Genomic DNA, 20609 nt, shown 5'->3' with positions numbered 1-20609 from the left:
GGTAGTTTTTATCTTCTATTTCCAAATCTATAGAATTTCAGTAAATTTGAATAACTGAATATAAAGTGATTGTTTTAAACCGAAAATAACAATAAAGAAAGATTTTACAGTCTTTTTTCTTTTTTAAAAATCATAAATTAATGATTATAAATCCGCTCTAATTGACGGTAGAAAAACCATTCTGTCGATACTGTCTAGTCTTTGATTTCATGTGAAAATTTCAAACATCATAGTTTCACGTTGTTTATATCCTACTTCAATGATTTAATCGGTGATGTGGGATTTCGAATAAATTAAAATGATTTCATTAAAAATTTTAAATGAATTTAAATGAGTTTTTAATAATTTCAAAGCAAATTTTAAGTGATATTTCCATTGATTGTCTATGATAATGGTAAAGACTACAGATATTCAACAGGGAAAGATTAAAAGTATAATAAGGCATTTACCTGATAATTTAGAGGATCTCTCCAAAGAAGTAAGAAAAATCAATTTTTTTTTCAAGAAATTTCTCAAAAAAATGTTTTTCTAAGTAAATATGAATGAAAACGTATTGTGCATCTCTACAGGTACAATATGGAATTATTTTGGTTGATTGAAGAAGTGCTGAGAAATACTTTTTACAGAGAGATTAGCGGAACTTAGTGATTTCGGTTAATTGAAGACTTTATCTTATGAAAAAGACTGCCATGATAAATTTACTATATTCTATTAAGTGCATATGTTTGGTAAAATCCTAAAAATTAATGATATAGTATCATCTTCCCCCCCCCCCCCAAACCAAGTACAACTCAGGTCTATCACCATGGGCAATTTACTACCTAGTGAGTTGTGCCGGAAGTGCAAGTATGTGTAACTAACAGTCTGAGTGTGTATCTAGTGTTGTGTATGATTTTTCAGTGCTGCCATCTATATCTCAGAAGTGAAGTGAGTGAAGTGTAATGACTGTGAATGCAGTGGTTGCGAGCGGTTTGTCTGTAGTTGATAAAAAAAAGCGGAGAAAAAGAAGGAAGGAAAGCTAAAGTCAGATTTATATTCATGACCCCACAAGAAAACTGTATATTCGCCTATATCGATGTATCTAACAATTTATTTCATTACACAGTCAGGCCAATCTAAGTTATAACGCACTGAGGTTAATTTCCCAGAAGCATGTTCTGCACCAATATGGTGACTTTTTTTTGGCACTAAAATTGTTTACTCTGATAGATGTGTCAGTATTTGTTGGTTTTGACAACCATAACAGCTTCATTGATTTTTACTAGTTTTGGTAACATTGACAGGCCCATCAATTAACTGCACTTCAGTTAATTCAGTTTTTCGTGTATAATTTTTTTGCAGTTTTTTCTGTATTTTGCACTATATTTCTATTGATGATTGCATGTTGCTACATATGAAAAATATGGATCATATTTGAAATAGACTTGTACTCTTAAAGCAGATTTTCTGTCGGTCTCACAGTCCCACCTCAGTAAAAAAATTATAGTTCACCACTATTCATAATTGCATTGCCCTTGAATGATTCATTGAGCTCTCATATAATGTGGATGAAATGACAGTTTATAATGATTTATAAAACAGCTATTTGAAAAGAATTATTTTATGTTAGTACAGTATTTGCTAACATTCACAAAATTTTTCAATCAAAGCCATCATTGATTAATGTTTCTTATTTACCAAATTTTCATACTTTTTTTTTGGAATTTGCTATTGCCATATTGTATATGCATAGAAAATGTGGAAAAAAGTAAATTATATCATTACGTATATCTGAATGTTCACTATATTATTACTAATGACTTATTTCAAAAAAGTTCACAAATCTCGTTTCAGGAACTGATAGAAAAGCTGAAGCTTATACGAGAATGTGTTAAACCCTGTTTGAGAACTCCAAGAAAGAACAAGTCTGATATTGATTTCAGGAAGTAAGTGCAGTAAAAGTCTGATATAACACGCGTCCAAGTTTTGACTAATCTTTTTTTCGTCTGAAACAAAAAAGGCTTTCGTGGCCGTCATGTAAATTCAAATTCAAAGTTTTCAGGTTTTTTTGGTGGATGTGATGTATAGTTTTTGTACTTCGCCGTTTCGTTAGCATGGGTGGTTTTTCAAGAATTACATATCAGAGGACAAAAAAGTTACTACTTACTCCTTCTCCCTGCTTGAGTCGCACTGCTTTGGTATTGGTCTGTTGAGCCAGATTTTCCCCATTGGCTGAAGTTGTTCCTAAGGGATCTGGATAATTTTTGGGTTTCAATCTCATCATTTTTAAAATGGAAAACCAAGCACTGTTGATCTTCATTTTCTCCTCTATTCTGTTCAAAAGCCCAGATTAGGGAAATAAATGGTCAGAGTCCATATAACCATGGAAGTGAGTCGTATAATGATTGAGAATTTCAATTGTTCAGTTGGTGGACTAAATCTCTTTGATTGCTCGAAATTCTATGAAAAAACGTCTAAGAGAATCAACTACTGTGAGACCGAAAATTGATTTAATGACTAGAGTTCTGTTCATTTGTTAATATTAGAACGAAATGATCTAAAAGATGTTTTAGTGCTGATGAAGCAGCAATTTTATAACTTGACTGAGCAAAAAATGAAAATATTCTTGTAAAAAAGTCTGTTAGAATGGCAATTTTCCTTGTGATTATGAACTGTCGTCATAAACTTTTACTGCAGTTGTTTCTATGCATAAAGGAGATAGCGTATGACACTATTCATTTTATTTTTATCACCTTGAATCAGGGTTGGGTTTTTGACGTCAAAAAACTGTTTGGTCATGTCAAAAACCTGGCATCAAAAACTAGTTTAAACTGTCAAAAACTGGTTTAAACCATCAAAAACTGTCAAAAACCTAAATTATTAACTATTAACTATTTTGATAATGTTTTGAACACAATAGGCGTAGAACATGATGAAAAACTTACTTTTTGGCATAATACAATGTTTTATTTTTAAACATTAATTTATTACAATAATTAAAACAAAATATTAATTATAATTTGCAATTTTGAATTTTTCAACATAAGAGTCTAGAACAGTGGTTCCCAACCTTTTCCAGTCCATGTACCCCCAACTGGCTCGGTTCCTTTCCGCGTACCCCCCATCCAGAATCCTCCAGACTCCTCTCCCCCCTCCAATCTTTTTCACCCATTGCAGTTTTCGAAAAACTTCAAAAAAAGGTACATGTTGAATTAAATGAAATAAATTCCTTATTTCAGTTTTTATTTTTCAAGTAAGCAAACAAATTAACACAAAGATTGGGAAAAAAATTAATGTGATATTTGGGACTGTAAATTGAATTACAAATTTTTGAAAAATTAAGCTCAAAAGAAGATAACTGCAAACTCAAATCCGGAGCTGCGTTCAATTTGCTTTAGCATATGAAGGAAATACCTGTTCAAGTAGCTCCGTGCTAACAGACGGCAACAAAAACATTATAGCTTTTCTAGAAAGTTCAACGTATTCTCACCGCGGCAAGCCCAAAAACTGACTAGGTTCACCATTCCATCATTGAAGAGGATCTTCAGAGGAATATCTGATGCGATCTCTAGCAATCAACAATGAAGCCGGTTCAAAATACTCTTCTTTGAAAAGATTAAATATCCACCGATCACCTATTTCTGGCTCTGAAAAATATTTTTCAAACGAGGATTTTAATCCTTCCAAAAGGTTGACTGTTAAATTTATTTCAGCTTGTGACAAGAAATCGTGAAGTGTTTCAAACACTTAACAAAAAAAGGGCTACCTCATGCCGAAGTACGAACAGCAACGTCAGGACTTAACCACGGGACAACCACCTAACTTCAGTGTGCAAAAGCAAAGCGTTGTGAAGGATGTTTATGTCTTCACACAACAATTTAAACAACCTGTAGTTGGTGGGATTCACCTTGACAAATTGACAACCTTGACCGCTTCATCAAGAACGTTTCGCAAATTTGGAGGCAACAGTTTTGATGCAGGGCTCTGTCTGTGAATATAGCAGTGAGTCCATTTCATTTTGGGAGCGACTTCTGCCACACATGCACGACGGCCGTAGCCGCCGTGCATCAACCTCCCGTGGATTTTCCTCCATCTGTTGTGAGCCCAATGCATTTTTACCATTGAATTCCTTTTTCAACGATTAATTGCTTCAAATAAGTCTTTAACAATCGTACGACCCCTTCAATGGGTGACAAATAAAAAGATTTCTTCAAATTCTCTTTCAAGTACTTAGCAATTACAAGTAGCACAGAATATTGTGCAACGTCAGTACTTTCGTCGACTTGGATAGACAAAAAATTCACAACCTTTGACGTGACTTATGACTGTACTCTCAACATTGTCTGGCATGTCCTGTATTCTTCGAGACACCATGTATTATTTGACAGAGATATTAAACTCATTATATGAGCACTTTCCTCTGCAAACATGTATCTGACAGCATATTTTCACCAATAGTGTGATTTTTTCCTCATCTCACAATATGAAGTACGCAATACGCAGAATCACTTTTGGAAAATTCAAAATATGTTTTCACGGTTACAGTCCCACGGTATTTCACTTTGATGTTTCTGTCCGCACAGATATAGTTTTTAGCCGCTGATCCATAACGCAAATCACGTGAGTAGTAGGTGCTTGGTAGAAAAGTTGACGTAGAAAATTGTGGGAATAACACGCACACACCTCAATACAAATGCCCACAACAAAAGTTAAACACAGCACGAATAAGTTCTTCACTTTTATTCATTACCCGGCATGCGTCAACAATCAAATCTAAAACGCCGAAGAAAAGTGAGTCGAGAGGAAGGAGTTCACGAATCCCGATCATAGGTTGGGCACGGGCGGGAAAGCCAAACCTTCCAGCAACCCCTCTGTTATAGAAGATTTTGATATATATATAATATTTTGTTTCAATATATATTACAACTGACAATATTAGTAAAAACCTCTACCTACATTAAAAAATTTTTTTAATGTTTTTTAATTATTTTTTCTTTTTTTAGATTGATGGCCGCCATTACCATTTTCTTTTCGCGTACCCCCGGTTGGGAACCGCTGGTCTAGAACATATAAAATATAATTTTATGGTTTATTTATCTAAGCTACTCATTACCTGTGTTCAATTTTCTAAGTGGAATAGAGCTGCTTATTCAAAATATGTATAATAGGGCATCAGGGTTAGGTTTTTGACCCCAGAAACTAACTCGGTATTAAAACTATCAAAATCTTACTGTCAATGATGTCAAATAGTTTTTGTTAACTTGATAGATATGTTAAATAACGAAACACTTTTATGTACTCACTTTTATTTAGATTAAAGGGTTTTATATTCAGAATTATAATTACTGAGGAAAAATACCAATTTTGATATCTTAAATTTTGTGATCTGCCCAAAATTTTATTCCATATAAAAATTCTCATGCAGCATCTGTTAATACACTAATTAAACTCATTTATTTTCACCTACAAATTTCTTAGATCAGGGTGTATAAATTCACAGAGCTTTAAAGAGTATTTTTAACCAAAGCAGAGCTGACAAGACTTGATACCCAAAGCATTTGTTTTGCACGTTTGAACACAGCTTCAATTGAAAAGCCATTGCATTATAAATGCTAGTAAATGTACCATATCACAGTGCAAAAGTAAGAATAAACCAAGTTTGACATATACAAGCTAGCATTGCCAAATTAAATGTTATGCAAAACAAGAGTATCGTTTTAAGTATCAGTGGTTATCTAGATAATTTAATAACAGAAATCACCATACATACATGATGTAATAAACCTTTTTTAAACTCTTATCTGCTGTAAAACGAGTACAGCAGATGGTTTATATCAATGCACACATATATAAGCAGTTGAAGAAATTTTGGAAGGTCAAGAATCATTTTGAATCAGAGAATGTCAAATCATTCCATAGTTTTCCCTTCAGTGTTTATGCTATGCTTTATTCAAATTGTATATTTTATAAGAAAAAAATATATATATATTGAGCAAAATAATTTTGTAGAGAGTAGACAATTATTTTAGAATCGTATTAAATATTTATTCTTTGTATAACATAGTCACTTTAAACATTACATGCAATTAACGTGTGCATTTCCAATGGAAATTTTTATATTGAAAAGCAATATTTGAGGTTTTTGACAAAGGTTTTTGACGTCATAGTTTATACCCCGGTTTAAATGGTCAAGAACCTGCCAACCCTGCCTTGAATAAATGAACAGCTCAAATGAATTTTAAAAAAGGGTTTTTAAACGCAAAAATGCTGTTCAGTAAAGAATGAAATTGATTTTTTTTAATTGAATTGTCTCACAGCCAACATTTCCTCTAATTTTTATTTTATGTGTTTCATCTGTATGCAGGATGTCATTATTAGAGCCCAGATTATATGCACTAAAAAAGCAGCAAAATATTCTAATGTGCATTTAAAAATGATAAAATATGTATTTAAAAAGGCTGAAATATGCATCCTAAAATATGCACTAAGAAGTCCTATAAAAATTAAAAAAGTCCAAAATATGTACCAAAAAATGAGAAAATATTTGTTTAAAAAAAATCAAAATAAAAAAAAATTGTAAATGTTTTTAAAATGCATATTTTGTATTTCCTAGTGCATATTTATTTACAGAAAATATCCCCCACATATGCATATAACTTCTATAAATTTTTTATATTAGATATTTTTAATTTCTAGTTAGTTGTGGCTGCTCGGTTATGGAAATACTTTTAACAAAAGAATTCTAATGAAATTTCTGAACAAAATTGAACACTTTTGATGCTATCTCTAGAAAGAATGTTACGATGAAACAGTTGATGTTTCGAAAATATTACAAATATCTCTATTAATTTACTAAATCCCACCTGCTGGGAAAAAAAAACTTATAATATGAGCAATGCTCATTTAAAAAATTATAAAAAAAACCTTCAAAAATATGCACTTATTCTGAAAATTCTTCGATTTTATGCATTTATATATATTAATACTGGAAAGAAAGAAGAGAGAAGAAAAATAGAGAGATCAAATGCATATGCATTTTCATATAATCCGGGCTCTAGTCATTATGCACCTATCGTTAAGTTGCACCTAAGTTGTCATACTTAAGTTAAATCTTTACTTTTTTTTTCCTCTGTTGTAGATACAAGAAGCGTCATATCGCTTTGAGGCTTTTATACTTAGGATGGGACTGTGATGGTTTTGTTGTTCAGGACAACACAGATGAAACTATCGAAGCTCATCTATTTGAAGCTTTGATGTTAACAAAAATGATTGACAGCAGACAGAATTCCAACTACCATAGATGTGGGAGGACTGACAAAGGAGTCTCTGCGTTTTTTCAGGTCATTCATGATGTGATAGAAACTCCCCCACCTTTTCATGGCGTTTACTTTTTTTACATGATTCATTAGTTCATAAAACAATAGCTCTTTGAAATTCTGGATAGTTGTTAATTTATATTGCCATTTGTAAAAATAAGGATGCTTTTTTCGATTATCGTTAAAACTGTCAATAAACTTGTCTGTTTTTAAGATGTCATGTAAACATGTATTTTCGTATGATTTTTCATCCGTTTACTGTGTTTTTCATGGTTTGTCTCATTTCTAAATATGTTTAAAACTCATACTAATCAAAGCAAATGTAACTGTACTGAAAGTTTCAATAATTCTCTAGGTTATATCACTTGATGTAAGATCTGATATTATAGATGGACCTGGTGTTTTCTCACCTGAAGATTACATTCCCAATGAAGGAAAAGGTAAAAATTTATCTGTATTGAATATAAATAGTACATGTTAGTTTGTAATCCATTTGCATCCTTAAACATAATAATCCACGAATAGTTGAGTGGCATAAGTGGATACAGACTCCTCATATGGGAGAGGGTCACAGAGGTTGAGTATAGTGAACAGGGACGAATGTCCGCCTATGCTAATAATACAATTTTTTTACTTTGGGGATCTTCTCTATTGCCCTTATCCTGTAGCTGCCTGTGATGTGTGACAATACGAGGCAGATAGCAGGGACGAAGCAAATGGATTGATATCTGAGCACACAGTTTTCTTTTATTTAATGCATTTTTTTATTTGAAAAAAAATGGAATAGAAAACTATATATTAACCATTTCACATACAAGCTTTTGGCAACAAATTTGGATTATCTCTGATGAATTGGCAATGAATTTGGTAACCTCTCTCTCATCTTAACCTAACAGCACATTAGAGAAAGGAAAAGGGAAAAAATATAAAAGGTAAAAGTATAAGAGATAAAGTAGATACAAGAGTTTTTTTAGATTCCTCTTTTCACCCTCGCCATATGTGTTCTCTTTTGCTCTTAACATTATGTCACATTAACAGGAGTATAGAAAGAAGGGAAGGAGAGAAAGAAAAAGCAATTCAGTTGGTAAAGTCATTTGATCATTTTTGTCGCACCACTGTCATTTTCTGCACGCGAGGGCTAATTAGACCAAGACCTACAATTTATTGCCGATTCCGAATCAGTTGATAAGGTTATTATAAAGCTTTGTGATGGTGAAAAGAGAGGAAATAAAACACAAAGAACTTGTTTGAATTTATTCCACTGGTGTTTGTATGCAGTATTACGTCCATGATCATGAAGGGTTTAAGAGAAATTTCTCTCAAATTTAATTCTCACTATTATTAATACAAAGCACAAGTAACTGAATGTGATGCAAAGTTGACATTTTTCAGAAGGAAAATTTTGCAGGCCTTTGTAAAATTGTTAAGGAAAAAATACTTAGGTATATTATGCAGTTGTGTTTTTTTTTCATCTTTTTTCATAGAAAATATTTCTTATATCCTTAGACAGACTAAACTTTCCATTAAGTAGAGCTGAGTGCAGCTGTGTTTGCTCGATTCTAACACACACAGGCTTTATTTGTAAGCTACTTTCTACTACTATTCTCACCAGATAAATGTTTGATTTTAAATGAAATACCTGAACTAAAAATTGAATAAATGTTTTGCGCTCGTTTAATACAAGAACATAGCTTATATAACCTCTTAACACCCTAAACCAAAACTGACTGTTAAAAAAAACTGATATATGTTTATTGTATGTCAAAATGCCTTGTAAAAAGAAAAAAAAAATTAATTTAGGCCAATATCTTTATTAGAACCATTTGAGTTAGGTAAACATATGTGTGCCTTAGGTCTTAAGCTGAAAAAAAAACCCATTTAAAATGAGGCAAAAGGGCCAGTAATCACCTTAAAATTCCGATTCTGGTTCTGGAATGAGGTACACTTATTCGTACCTCTGAAGCAAAGAGTTTACACATTTCTTGAAGCATTTTTATTCACCGCTGAATTTTGTTGCAATTTTCATTTTCTTTTAAAGCAGTCAAAGGAGAAGTTTGAGGTTAATTCCATGCAAGTAAAATTTCTCTGTAAAATTTAAATACAAATACAAGGCCGTAACCGGCAAAATGCCCAATGAGGTAGCTGAGAAAAGATGCCCATAACAAATATGGATGTCATATATTTTTAAAATACAGCAACCCCCAATTAGAAATGCAATTATAAAAACTATATATACATGATAACATGTTGTACAATATGCCCATAAAAAATATTTATGGTTGTCTTATTCTCTAAGTATGGATAGAGCTTTTCGATTTACCCTAACATGTTTATCGTATTTCTTTTTTAAACCTGTCAATTGTGTTAGAATTTACTACCCCGGGAAGATGAGGGGAGGGGGTAAGCTGTTTCATTTATTAACAACCCAATTAGAGAAAAATTCCCTTTCGACAGCACAACCTAGAATTGTCCTTTACCAATCGATACTTGTGTCCCCTTGTCAAAGCAGTCGAATGACTCCATATTAATAATTCATGGACCATCCTATCCATCCCGTTGAAAATTTTGAACACTTCTATCATATCTCCCCAATACCTGCATTCATCCAATGAAAACATTTTGAAAAAATGAAGTCTCTCTTCATAACCCAAACCCTGTGTGCCCCTAAGGACACGCATAGCTCTTCTCTGCACCCCTTAAATGAAGTCTATGACCCTCTGTAGGTACAGTCTCCAAAACCTTACAGCATAATTCCATCCAGGACGAACTAAGCCTCGGAAATATGCAAACAAAACAATCCAAAAAGCATTGAATTCCTATGTACAGTAAAAACCCTCTTAAAGGACACTCCCTCAGATGTGGTCACCCCTCTTTTATGGCCAAATTATAATTTCCCCCAGTATAATAAAATTATGCATTTCAAACTCCTGATTAATGGTCACCCCTCTTTTATGGACGAAATTTCTTGTCCTACCAGTGTCCACAAAAAAGAGGTTTTACTACATATATATATATATATATATATATATGTTGTATAATAGTGTATAGTATGTATAGTGTATAATATGTTGACATAATTATTATGCACTGTAATAAATCACACATAATTATTATTATGACTGACTTGGTGGTAATTTTCTTTTTTTTTATTTAATTCACCCGATAGAAAAAAACCAGGAATTGGATTATGTTGGCATTCTAAACAGAGTTCTCCCGCAGAATATTAGGGTAATTTCCTGGGCTCCAGTTGATCGAAACTTCAGTGCAAGGTAAGATCCTATGTGTTCTATTTTTATTTTCCATAAATTAATTTTTAAAGCAAAAGAAAATGTTTTGTGTTGTCACAAAAAATAATATCAAATTCATGAGGGTGTATCAAATTTGCAGTTTCTTTCATTGTATGGTACAAAGCTTGGAAAAAATCAACAAATAGTTTAGGCACAAACCAAATTTCTTAGGAGCCAAACATTTTTTTTTTTTCGAGAAAAATGGTCCTACTTTTCTGGGTCTTTGTGACTCCTTTCCATGCTGATAGATATGCTATTGTAATTTTTTTTTTTAATTGATGTTGTCCCGAGTTTCTCCAGTTTAATAATCGCATCCGTAAAAATTTAGGTGCTAGTGCAGTTTTTTAGCCGGCATGGTGACATCTAGGATTTGCCGATCCTTGGTATAGTATACTGCGTATATGCAGTGAAATCAGTTATGATAGTCGACAAATAATGTTATCATTTTTAAGAGAGGTTTATAAATATGTCATCCAGAAATAAATATGTTTTGTTTTATTTGAAAAAAATGATTTTATTATATTCTGTCCTGTAATTGAAAATTTTAAATATTTATTTTGTAATTTTAAGAGTGGTCTATTGTTCCTTAATAAAGTCAAATAGTTTACGTTTCCAAGAAATTTGTTTAATCATCATTTGTTACATTCAAAGGTGCATTTATTACATTTTTGCATAGGTTCAACTGCATCGAGCGAGAATACAAATACTGGTTTCCTAGGTCAAATCTCAACATTTCTGTAAGAATTTTGGATTTTTTTTTAAATTTTGTATCGGCTTAAAAAATATATTGCATTGTTAATTTTATAATCGATGACACGTTCATTATGTTGGTTTTTTTTCCCTCTAACCTCTTGTTACAGAAAATGGCTGATGCTGCATCATATTTGGTAGGAGAACACGATTTCAGGAATTTTTGCAAAATGGATGTGAAAAATGATGTCACAAATTATGTACGCAAAATTACTCATTCATCTGTTGAGCCATTAGGAAGTGTGTATGTATGCATCATTACTGTATGTGTCATAAGCATTATTTAAGTAGTATATGCAGCAGTATTTATTTTGTCTCTCGACAGTCTGTGCATTCATTTTGATCATGATACTGTATCCTTGTATATTTGTTGAACTTCAATGTAGCGAAACATCAAAGATTATTCATTTATCTTCAGATATTTCTATATTTGTTTATAATACATTGGACAGCATGCACTTTTATTAAGTAGCCTCAATCATAAAGCCCTTATTTATCCAGAACTTTAGCAATAAGTTTTTGATTAGTGATGAAGAAATTATTCTTCTAAAATTTCCCTACTGAGGGAAGTAGAGATATCAGTGGAACAGCAGTGAAATTGTAACTGATCAGAAATTATGTAGGTAAAATATTTTGTAATGAATCTACAAAGCAAAAGATAACCAAACAGTCTGCATACCTGTTGAATGTGTGTTAAGACTAAACCACACACACATGCTCCTTATCCATATTCTTTTTTCGGAACTTCTAACAAATTGGTACATGTTGGAATGTGTAGTGATCCTGACGTGAATTTTGTTTCTGTGTAATGCTTGTTGTGTGTAGTGCTGTCATCTATCATGAGTTTCTGTAACTATAAGTGAAGTGTAATGATTGAATAATTGTATCGTTGTTGGCCTGTTTAACACCGCCTAGAGAACAAGGCAGCTGCACAAAGCTTGTGACGTTACTGAGGTATGCTCACCTATATCCATTGCAGGTCGACACATGTGGCACCTTTACCCTTTTTGTAGCATATCCACAATGGCTATATATGGTGAGATGGCCTATCTCATTGGCATCATAAACTTTGTGCGGAGACCTTGTTCTCTCGATGGTGTTGGTCTGTTGCTTTCTGTGTTGAATGTAGATTGCATTATAATTAGTACATATATTTGAAGTTCAATGTTCAGGAGCAGCTTGAGAGCTGCCCCTGAAAATCTCTGCCTGTGCAAAACATATTTTTGGCACCCCTAATTTATCGCCCATCACAAAAATTCATAACAAAAAACAAACTATTTTTATTTGTCTTTTTTTTTTTGCCCATTCACCTCAGACTTGATGCTCCTCCTACAGCAGACAGAAATAATTTTCCCTAATATTTTATGGTCAATAAAAAGTTTTTCGCCTTTTCATCTCAGATTTGGCACCAATCTTAGAGTGGCAACCTGTGCAGCTGCATGGGTCACATAGCCCATGAGAAAATGATAAAATTTCAATAAAACACAGACACTGCTGATCATGAGTACGACATGTATGAACAGGATTTTGCGGTAGTGCTTGAGATGTGGCACAAAATACATAAGCATTCCACACTCAGGTGCTACTTATGCCTTACTACATGCTAAAGTTTTGAGATACTTGGCGTGCACATAGAGCAATAGGCCTATAATGGTACAAATCTTTAATCATTACACTTCACTAATAGTTTTAAAAACAGATGACAAAAAAAAAATCTTAGCACTTTAATGGGCATTACACAGAAACAAACTTCACGTCAAGTTCACAACAACACATACATACACATTCTAACATGTAATAATTTCAAGGAAACAGTAATTTTCCGGATATTATGCTGAGGTGAGCTCGGAAAGAAAAGTCATCACGTCTCCGCCGGGACACGAACCCAGGCCCTCTTGCATACCGTGCAAGCATGCTACCATCTACACCACTGGAGACACATGAATCTGCCTTCCTAATTTCACGCACTGTGTCGTGAGGCGCTGAAGTAGAGGCATTAGTAGCCTCTCTTAACTTCAGGAAATGGCCCCCGGCTGGGACAGTTTTTAGAGAGATATAGATGGCTTTTTTCTCAGCCAGAGATATCAAGGAAACAGTAATTTTCTGTTAATTTGTAATAATTTGTTAGAAGTTCCGGAGAGAAATGGACAAGATGCATGTGTGGTTTAGTAGTAGTAGATACTTGGTATAGATTCAGCTCCCCGTCGGACACTGTAGAGAAAGTGCAGTAAAAAAAATCTGTTCATTATAAATATATCGGATGAATACTGCCCGACGGAGGGTCAATAGACAGCTACCTGATGTTCATAACCTGGTTATTTTTTATTCAAAATTTCTTGTTATATGGATGACTAGTTTATTTTTCTTTGATTATGAGTAATTATTGCCAAGCTAGCGTAACTTATTATGGTCAGTTCACTGTAAACTTCAATAGATTGGCTAATGTTTTGCTCTCTCATTCAGTACAGATGGTTCCTATCAGATGATGGAATTTACGATAAGAGGCACAGCTTTTCTGTGGCATCAGATCAGGTGCATAATGACTGTCTTGCTTCTTGTCGGTTTGGAAAAAGAGGATGCAAAGGTGGTGCGCTATCATTATTTTTCTTTTCCATAATCTAAAACACGTATTGCACATTCTTTTATTAGAATTTTTCCTTCGGACTAGACTTTGAAGATCAAACAGGGCTTCATAGAGTGTGGTCCAAACTTAATTCAAAGCTCTTTGTTCAAACTTTAAAATATGATATGTGTGTTGAACACAATACATAAGAAATAGCCCACCCAAAAGAACTCTATATAGGAGAGATCGGGAGTTGTGTAATGGCTCTCCATGTCCAATATATTGGAGCCGAAATGTAGTTCAAAAAAGTAATTCTGCATTTCAGTGCAAAAATGAACCCGCTTCATCGTTATAGAACCACAAAGGCTTTCTCATTGTTGATGTTATATGTTACTCAATGGTATGATATTCGCTTTTGATGAAGTGCTGTTGTGCACTACATAAAAGTATCTCATATTGTGTTTGCTATCATGTTGTCACACACTTCCTATGACAAAAACTGCTTGTTTATTATTGTCTCTTGAAGTTTACCAAGATTTATGAACCACCTTGTATATTTGTTGAGTAAGCGATGTTTTTTATAATATACAAACTTCTCTTTTATATGTGTATGAAGGTTGTGCAACAGATGCTGGATATCGAAGCTCATCCTCGAAAACCTCAGTATGACATGGCTTGTGGTAGGCATCGTATTCTTTTTCAATAGTTTTTTTATATAATTTCTCTGGCTCATCACAGCAAATAATGATTTCATATTCTGTCAGTAATGTGTATTAATAATTGACACATTAAAAGCTCAAAATGTTTTTTTTTAATTTGTAAATCCGAACAATTATTATTTGGTGCATTCAGTTGCAATATTTCAGTCACATTATTTGTCAACAGTGATCTAATGCTTTCATTCCTAAATGAGTTATTTTTCAAGCATTCTCATGTTAATGCAGTATTGGCACAATTTCCTACTCATAAATGTTTAACTCGGTAGAAAATGTAATTTATAATTCATTATCACAATGTATAGGAACTTCTGATAATACAGTCGACACTCATTATAATAACCATATTATTGTGTGCAACCATTCTGTTATAATGATTGGTATGATGAGTCCGAAATGTTTTCTTATCCACCCCATTGTTTTTCATCCAATATAACCACATCCAAAGAACATTCAATTCCGTACAATATCTGATCTCATCCTTAAGTGCATTAGAACAATCAGCATTGTTTTTGTTCATATCCAATCCACATAGCTGTCTGAAACAAGCGCAACGTTAAATTTGTTAATGTGAAATTAATTATTACAGTTTTATTACTATTTACTATTTTCTAAAGTGATACATTTCAATTGCAACTGCTCATATAATAACAAAATTATGATTATACGATTTTTTTTACTCAGTTCAAAATATTAGTCTAATGCTTTTTTTTAAACTCTCAATATAACAATTGTTTCTTTGGAAACGATGGTTGGGGGGGGGGGTCATTATAACCAGGGTTGCAACTGGGGGAGCAGGCGGTCTGGTGTCCCAGGCACTGGACAAGAAGGGGCTCAAATTTCACCCCCTTTAATCTCCTTCAATATTACTGGGGGTGCCAACACGCATGCTTTGCCCTAGCAGACCAAGCATCTAGTTGCAGCCCTGATTATAACTAACGTTTATTGTATTATTTTTGTAATGCACCGCCTGTTTCATTTGTTTCACAACAATAAGTATCAATGTCAAGTATTGAACTTGTTTAACCCTTAAATGTACAAACAAAAAATTGTTTTAAAAATATTTAATGTCATTATATCTCAGAGGCGAGAAACACAGGTGAGGCCAGTTATAATTTTGCAGTTTCAGTGTCAAACTACTTTGTTTATGTATTTAATTAATTTTTTTTTTAATGTAAGAAATCCTCGTCCATTCCATTCTATAAGTCATTTATTTTTATTCTCTCTTGACTAGAAATTCCCTTGGCATTGTACGACTGTAAGTTTGAGGGCATCGATTGGATCCATGACGAACAAAACTTGATGCTGGTGCTGAAACAGATCCAATGTATCTGGACGAAGCAGTCTGCAAAGTAATTTTTTTTCATATTTCTTTTGACCAAGGCCTGGATGTTGTTGGCCTAAGAAACCCTGAAAAATTACCATAAAAAAATCACCCGAAAACTCGAAAATATATCCTAAAGAATTCAAAAACATGCCTTAAAAATTAAAAGGGAAATTCCCGACAACGACAAAAAAAATTCTATTAAAATAACAAAACAAATTTCCTTAGAAACTGAACCAGTCATTAAATTGGGTGGAGATGGAAGAAAAATAAAATTCTTTTAGTATCTATTGGAAATCACATTCATTCCCAACATATATAATTGGCATTTTCATGTCATCAAAAGTTGTCAATGGAATTTTTCAAATAAACAGCTAATTGGGCTAGGAAACATCAACGTTCTTTCTTTCTTACAGCTCAGGTCTATTGCCATCTATGGGCGATTTACTACTATCACTAGTGAGTTGTGCCAGAAGTGCAAGAGTGTGTACCTAACAGTCTGATTGTGTATCTAGTGTTGTGTCTGATTTTTCAGTGCTGCCATCTATATTTCAGAAGTGAAGTGTTATGATTAAATCACATTTATAACGTTTGTAGGTCTGTCGCTTTCTGTAGCGAGACTTTTTAATGGAAAGATCAGCTTGCATTCGGGCCTTAAAGTTGGGAGCCACAGAAAACCAACTTCAGCTGACAACCACTGTGGTGACAATGGGGTTCGAACCCATGACCTCGCAATGTGAGTCCGTCACTATGACCACTCGACCACCACAGTGGCTATTGGACCATCAACAGCTGCTATTGGAGATATTTGGCTGGGGGAGGGGGGGGGAAATCTGATCTCTACTCATAGTGTTAATTTCTTTTTCAATTTCAAAGCTTTTAGACGTCCCTGTAAGGACATCAGAACATTTTCTGCAGGCAATAGGTCCGCTTCCCCTCCCCCCTTATTTTTTCGAATTTCATAATAGCACAAATTGGCCTACCCCACTTTTAGCACCCTGACTTTTTCAGTAGCATCAATAAACTCCATACTTTTCTGCGAGGGCTGGATGGTGGAAACCAGACTGCTGAAGATTGATTTTATGTACCTCATTAGTTCTTCAATATTCTTATAGCTTACGAAATCTTATTGCATTCAGCATTCTTACGAATCAAAATCATTCAACATGAATTTGCAGATTTCAAAATCATTCAACATGAATTTGCGGATTTCAAAATTCTCTTTGTAGTACATGCATGTACTAACCAGTTCCCCTTTAAATGAAAATTCCTCTTTTTCAACATCCTATCATCATGTGTGATGAATGTGATCAGATCATCATGAAAGTGATCAGAATTCACTTTCATTTATTGTTTGGTTAGCTCTTGGAATTTTCACTGTATACTAAATCATATGTGCCAATGCTTTCAATTTACCATTAAGCTTCTGATTTTTCTGCCTAATTAAACTCTTCCGGTTGGAAATCTAAACCTTCCGATTTTTTGTATCTTCATAGAAAAATCCCTAAAAGTCTTCAAATTGAGCTTTGTTTGAATGGAAAACTCCTAAAGAAAATACTCTTTCAGTCCTTGCAATTTCAGGCTTACCCCATTTTTGGGGAATCACAATTTCACATCGCGATACCAAAAGCAAGCGAATTTTCCTAATTGTAACTAAAAAAAACTGGGACAGCGAAAGATGCGTCCAGGAAAAATGGGACTTATATATGGTCATCCATTGAAATTTCAAAACAGTATCAGAGTTTTCTCTTTCATTTGTTTGACATGTTTTCTTTGATGCGGAATGTGTCATCATGTGATGAACTACAGATTTTGCAAGTCCGTGAATTGGCACTTATGCTAAATTTACCTGGAATTAATTCTAAACTTTGTTTGCCATCTATGAAGGAAGATGCAAGTTAAGTGATGGAAGTGATACACTTTTTTTATTTCTTTTTTGAAAAATTTGAACCTCCTTTTTATTTTTTTAAAAATTTCAGAAGTTGAAAAAAAAGTATCCTATAAATGCCAAGAAGTTACCTAAAACCGGAAAAAATGCCTTTAAAGTGAAAAAGTATTGAAAAATGCAAACGGCATCAACATCCGGGCCCTGCTTGTGAATATCTATGTACCAGAGCTTTTATCGGATCGGTTTAAAAAATTACTCCTCTAGGATTGTCTCTCATAGCCCAAGTTTGCTCCGATCTTTTCTTTGTGTCATAATGTGCCTCATAAACACTCAAATATTTTACATTATATCTTAAACTTTATTTTGATGGAGTTAAAATCCCTTAACAAAGGCTTAAGGGGTGTGGCATTAACTTGTTACTCTGGCTCATGAGACATAAATTATTCCAGCATTTTGTGAATAAGTAATCAAATTATGTTCTAGAACTACAATGCTGGCTAGAATGTTACAAGATCTTGAGACGTCTGGTTCTGCGGATGATACAAATAATCAAGCTGATTCATTGATGCCAGGTGTAAGGCAGCGAGTTTACAAGCCCCTTCTGGAAAGAAATGTCTGTGGTAGGTTTTCATTATTGACTAGTAAGTTTTAGTTAGACTTTCAACACACACCTATAAATTTTTGTGTCAGCATTATTTCTAATATGAAAAAAACAGCATACATATATTATCAACTTACTCCTTTAGTTTTTATGGACCTCATTACTAGATTCACTGTTAATTTTATTAATCATGCTGTGCTAACTATTTACTTATGGGGAGTTTTGTGCATTTACGTGTTTTGAAGTGTTGCCATCTATCTTCAAAAGATGACTAGATTAACTGATTTCTGGTCAGTCATAACTAATTTTAATATTCTGCCAGGTGCACGTCTATCTAGTTGTTCAATGCGGGAATATTCACCCGTTGTGGAGTTCATATTTATATTGGAAAAAAAGAGCAATGGACATTTTTATTTTTTTCCCCTTTGTTTCTACTGTTTCTCCCTCCATCACGATTCTAGTTAAATTTGCTCTATCTCTTTCACTCTCTCTAGCTTTTTTTTCCCCCAAGCCGAGCACAACTCAGGTTTATTGCCATGGGCAATTTACTACCTAGTTAGTTGTGCCGGAAGTTTAAGTATGTGTACCTAACAGTCTGAGTGCATATCTAGTGTTGTGCATGATTTTTTAGTGCTGCCATCTATATCTCAGAAGTGAAGCACTCTCTCTAGCTGGAGAGCAAATTTAACTCCCTTCATGATAAAAGAGAGGGAACAGTAGTTGCTGGGGGGAGGGGGAAGAAATCAAAAATGTCCATGGCTCTAAAGTTGTGTGATGCTGTCGGCTGAATGGGACACCAATCTAGAAGCTCTGAGTAAGGAGTTTGCTTAAGTTGGGATATTAATGTTGATAAAGTTGCATTATGAAATAAATTTACAATTTAATGGCCCCATCTACGCCCATATCAGTCTGTTAAGTCGAGGAACTATTGTAGTTTTCCCTCTTGTGTGGCTTGTACAAGGAACGGGCATGGAAAAGATGTCTTGCTCATGTGAAACTTTTGTCTCAAGTTGCTCCACCCTACAGACATAGTTCTCTAGCTAGAGTGATAAGGAAATTTTGGCTATCACTAATCATATTATTCTGTTGTCATATTGAATGCTTAATTAAATTACTCCTACATGAGTAAGATCCTGGGCTGTGAAGGAGAAACAGGACTTGACCTGGTGATCTGTGAAGTTGATAGATTCTCAAAATTTAGAAATGTATGCATTAGAACAACCTAATTAGATTATTTGCAGTCAGTAACAATTCAGCTGCCATTGTCGTAAAGATAGCAGAACCGATATAATGAAATCAATTTTTTAAAAATTTTGTTGAAAGGTCTGAATGTAGGACAGGTGAAGCCTGGTATCTTAAACATCTAAATTACTGCTTACAGCGAATGAAACATACGCAGCCTCAGAACTGTTAGGTCATGGTCCAAGAAATTTTATTCCTGACATTTTGCCCACACCTTTTTCAGACATCTTTGGAAGTTTAATAGCGTGTAGCTCTTTGCCAGGTAGGCCTAGCAATAAAGGTGTCATACATGTAATTGCACTTAACTGAAGCTGAGCTGAATCGAAAGTTACGTCGATGGTACCAAAGCCCTATCTTGTGGTACTCTAATTGCACAAAGTTGTTCCTTATATACTTGTTTGAGGTTTGGTCGGGTGCAAAAAAGTTTTTTTTTGTTGCATGTGAAGTGCCCTGTGGTAATTTGTTGCTGCGTATATTTTCTCTCTAGCTCATGTCAGGGGTCACATCTCAGCTCACTCCGATGTGGGGAAGCTACTTATATTAATAATGCAGGGTTTTTTTGTATCGGAGACTGTGGAAACTGAGGATGTTACATTTCATTGGCACAGTCAATGGAGTGTTAATAGTTGATTAGTATGAGAATGTTCAGTGATCACAAATTTCATTTGGAATAATATATTGTGATAGGAAGAGAATAATAAGTTTTTGTACCAGCACTAATCGAATATTTCCTTTTTCAGAGAGCTTGGAAGAAAAGATTGCAAATCGGAAAAGGAAAAAGCCTCAGCAGGAGAATGATATTAAAGACGCTGTGTGTGAGAGTCTCACATCATCATCAGCAAAGAAGCACAATAACAATGCTAATGACAACGATGTACATAAGAGTAGACAATAAAAACTTTCATTTTATGGTAGTTTATATCGTTCCCTTTGTAATTTTTTA

The 20609-nt window shown here is 33.9% G+C and overlaps 1 protein-coding gene across 2 annotated transcripts; it reads left to right on the top strand.

The window, feature by feature from the left end:
• Positions 1-33: 33 nt before the first annotated feature.
• LOC149065255 (tRNA pseudouridine(38/39) synthase) lies at positions 34-20580 on the top strand. 2 transcript variants are annotated; one of them, XM_089254118.1, is made up of 12 exons: positions 34-478; positions 1834-1925; positions 7118-7319; positions 7651-7735; positions 10462-10564; positions 11259-11319; positions 11443-11576; positions 13796-13916; positions 14512-14575; positions 15846-15963; positions 18307-18443; positions 20407-20580. In XM_089254118.1, exons 1-12 carry the CDS (start codon positions 386-388, stop codon positions 20559-20561), a joined length of 1365 nt encoding a protein of 454 aa, XP_089110244.1. In that variant the 5' UTR covers positions 34-385; the 3' UTR covers positions 20562-20580. The 2 variants fall into 2 exon arrangements, with proteins under 2 accessions (XP_089110244.1, XP_089110243.1); XM_089254117.1 differs by having other exon boundaries at positions 210-478; positions 13796-13919.
• The last annotated feature ends 29 nt before the right edge of the window (positions 20581-20609 follow it).

This window comes from Pholcus phalangioides, unplaced genomic scaffold, assembly GCF_987345545.1.
Source record: "Pholcus phalangioides strain wild (caught in Gottingen) unplaced genomic scaffold, Ppha-v1.0 ptg000040l_1, whole genome shotgun sequence".
In the NCBI taxonomy this organism is placed as follows: Eukaryota; Metazoa; Arthropoda; class Arachnida; order Araneae; family Pholcidae; genus Pholcus; species Pholcus phalangioides.
This window is presented reverse-complemented; position numbering and strand designations above follow the sequence as displayed.

Coding starts and splice junctions, on each gene's coding strand:
- LOC149065255 (XM_089254117.1), top strand. CDS start 386: ATGATAATGGTAAAGACTACAGATATTCAACAGGGAAAGATTAAAAGT. Junction 14,576..15,845: donor TCAGTATGACATGGCTTGTG/GTAGGCATCGTA, acceptor TCTCTTGACTAG/AAATTCCCTTGGCATTGTAC. Junction 15,964..18,306: donor TGGACGAAGCAGTCTGCAAA/GTAATTTTTTTT, acceptor ATTATGTTCTAG/AACTACAATGCTGGCTAGAA.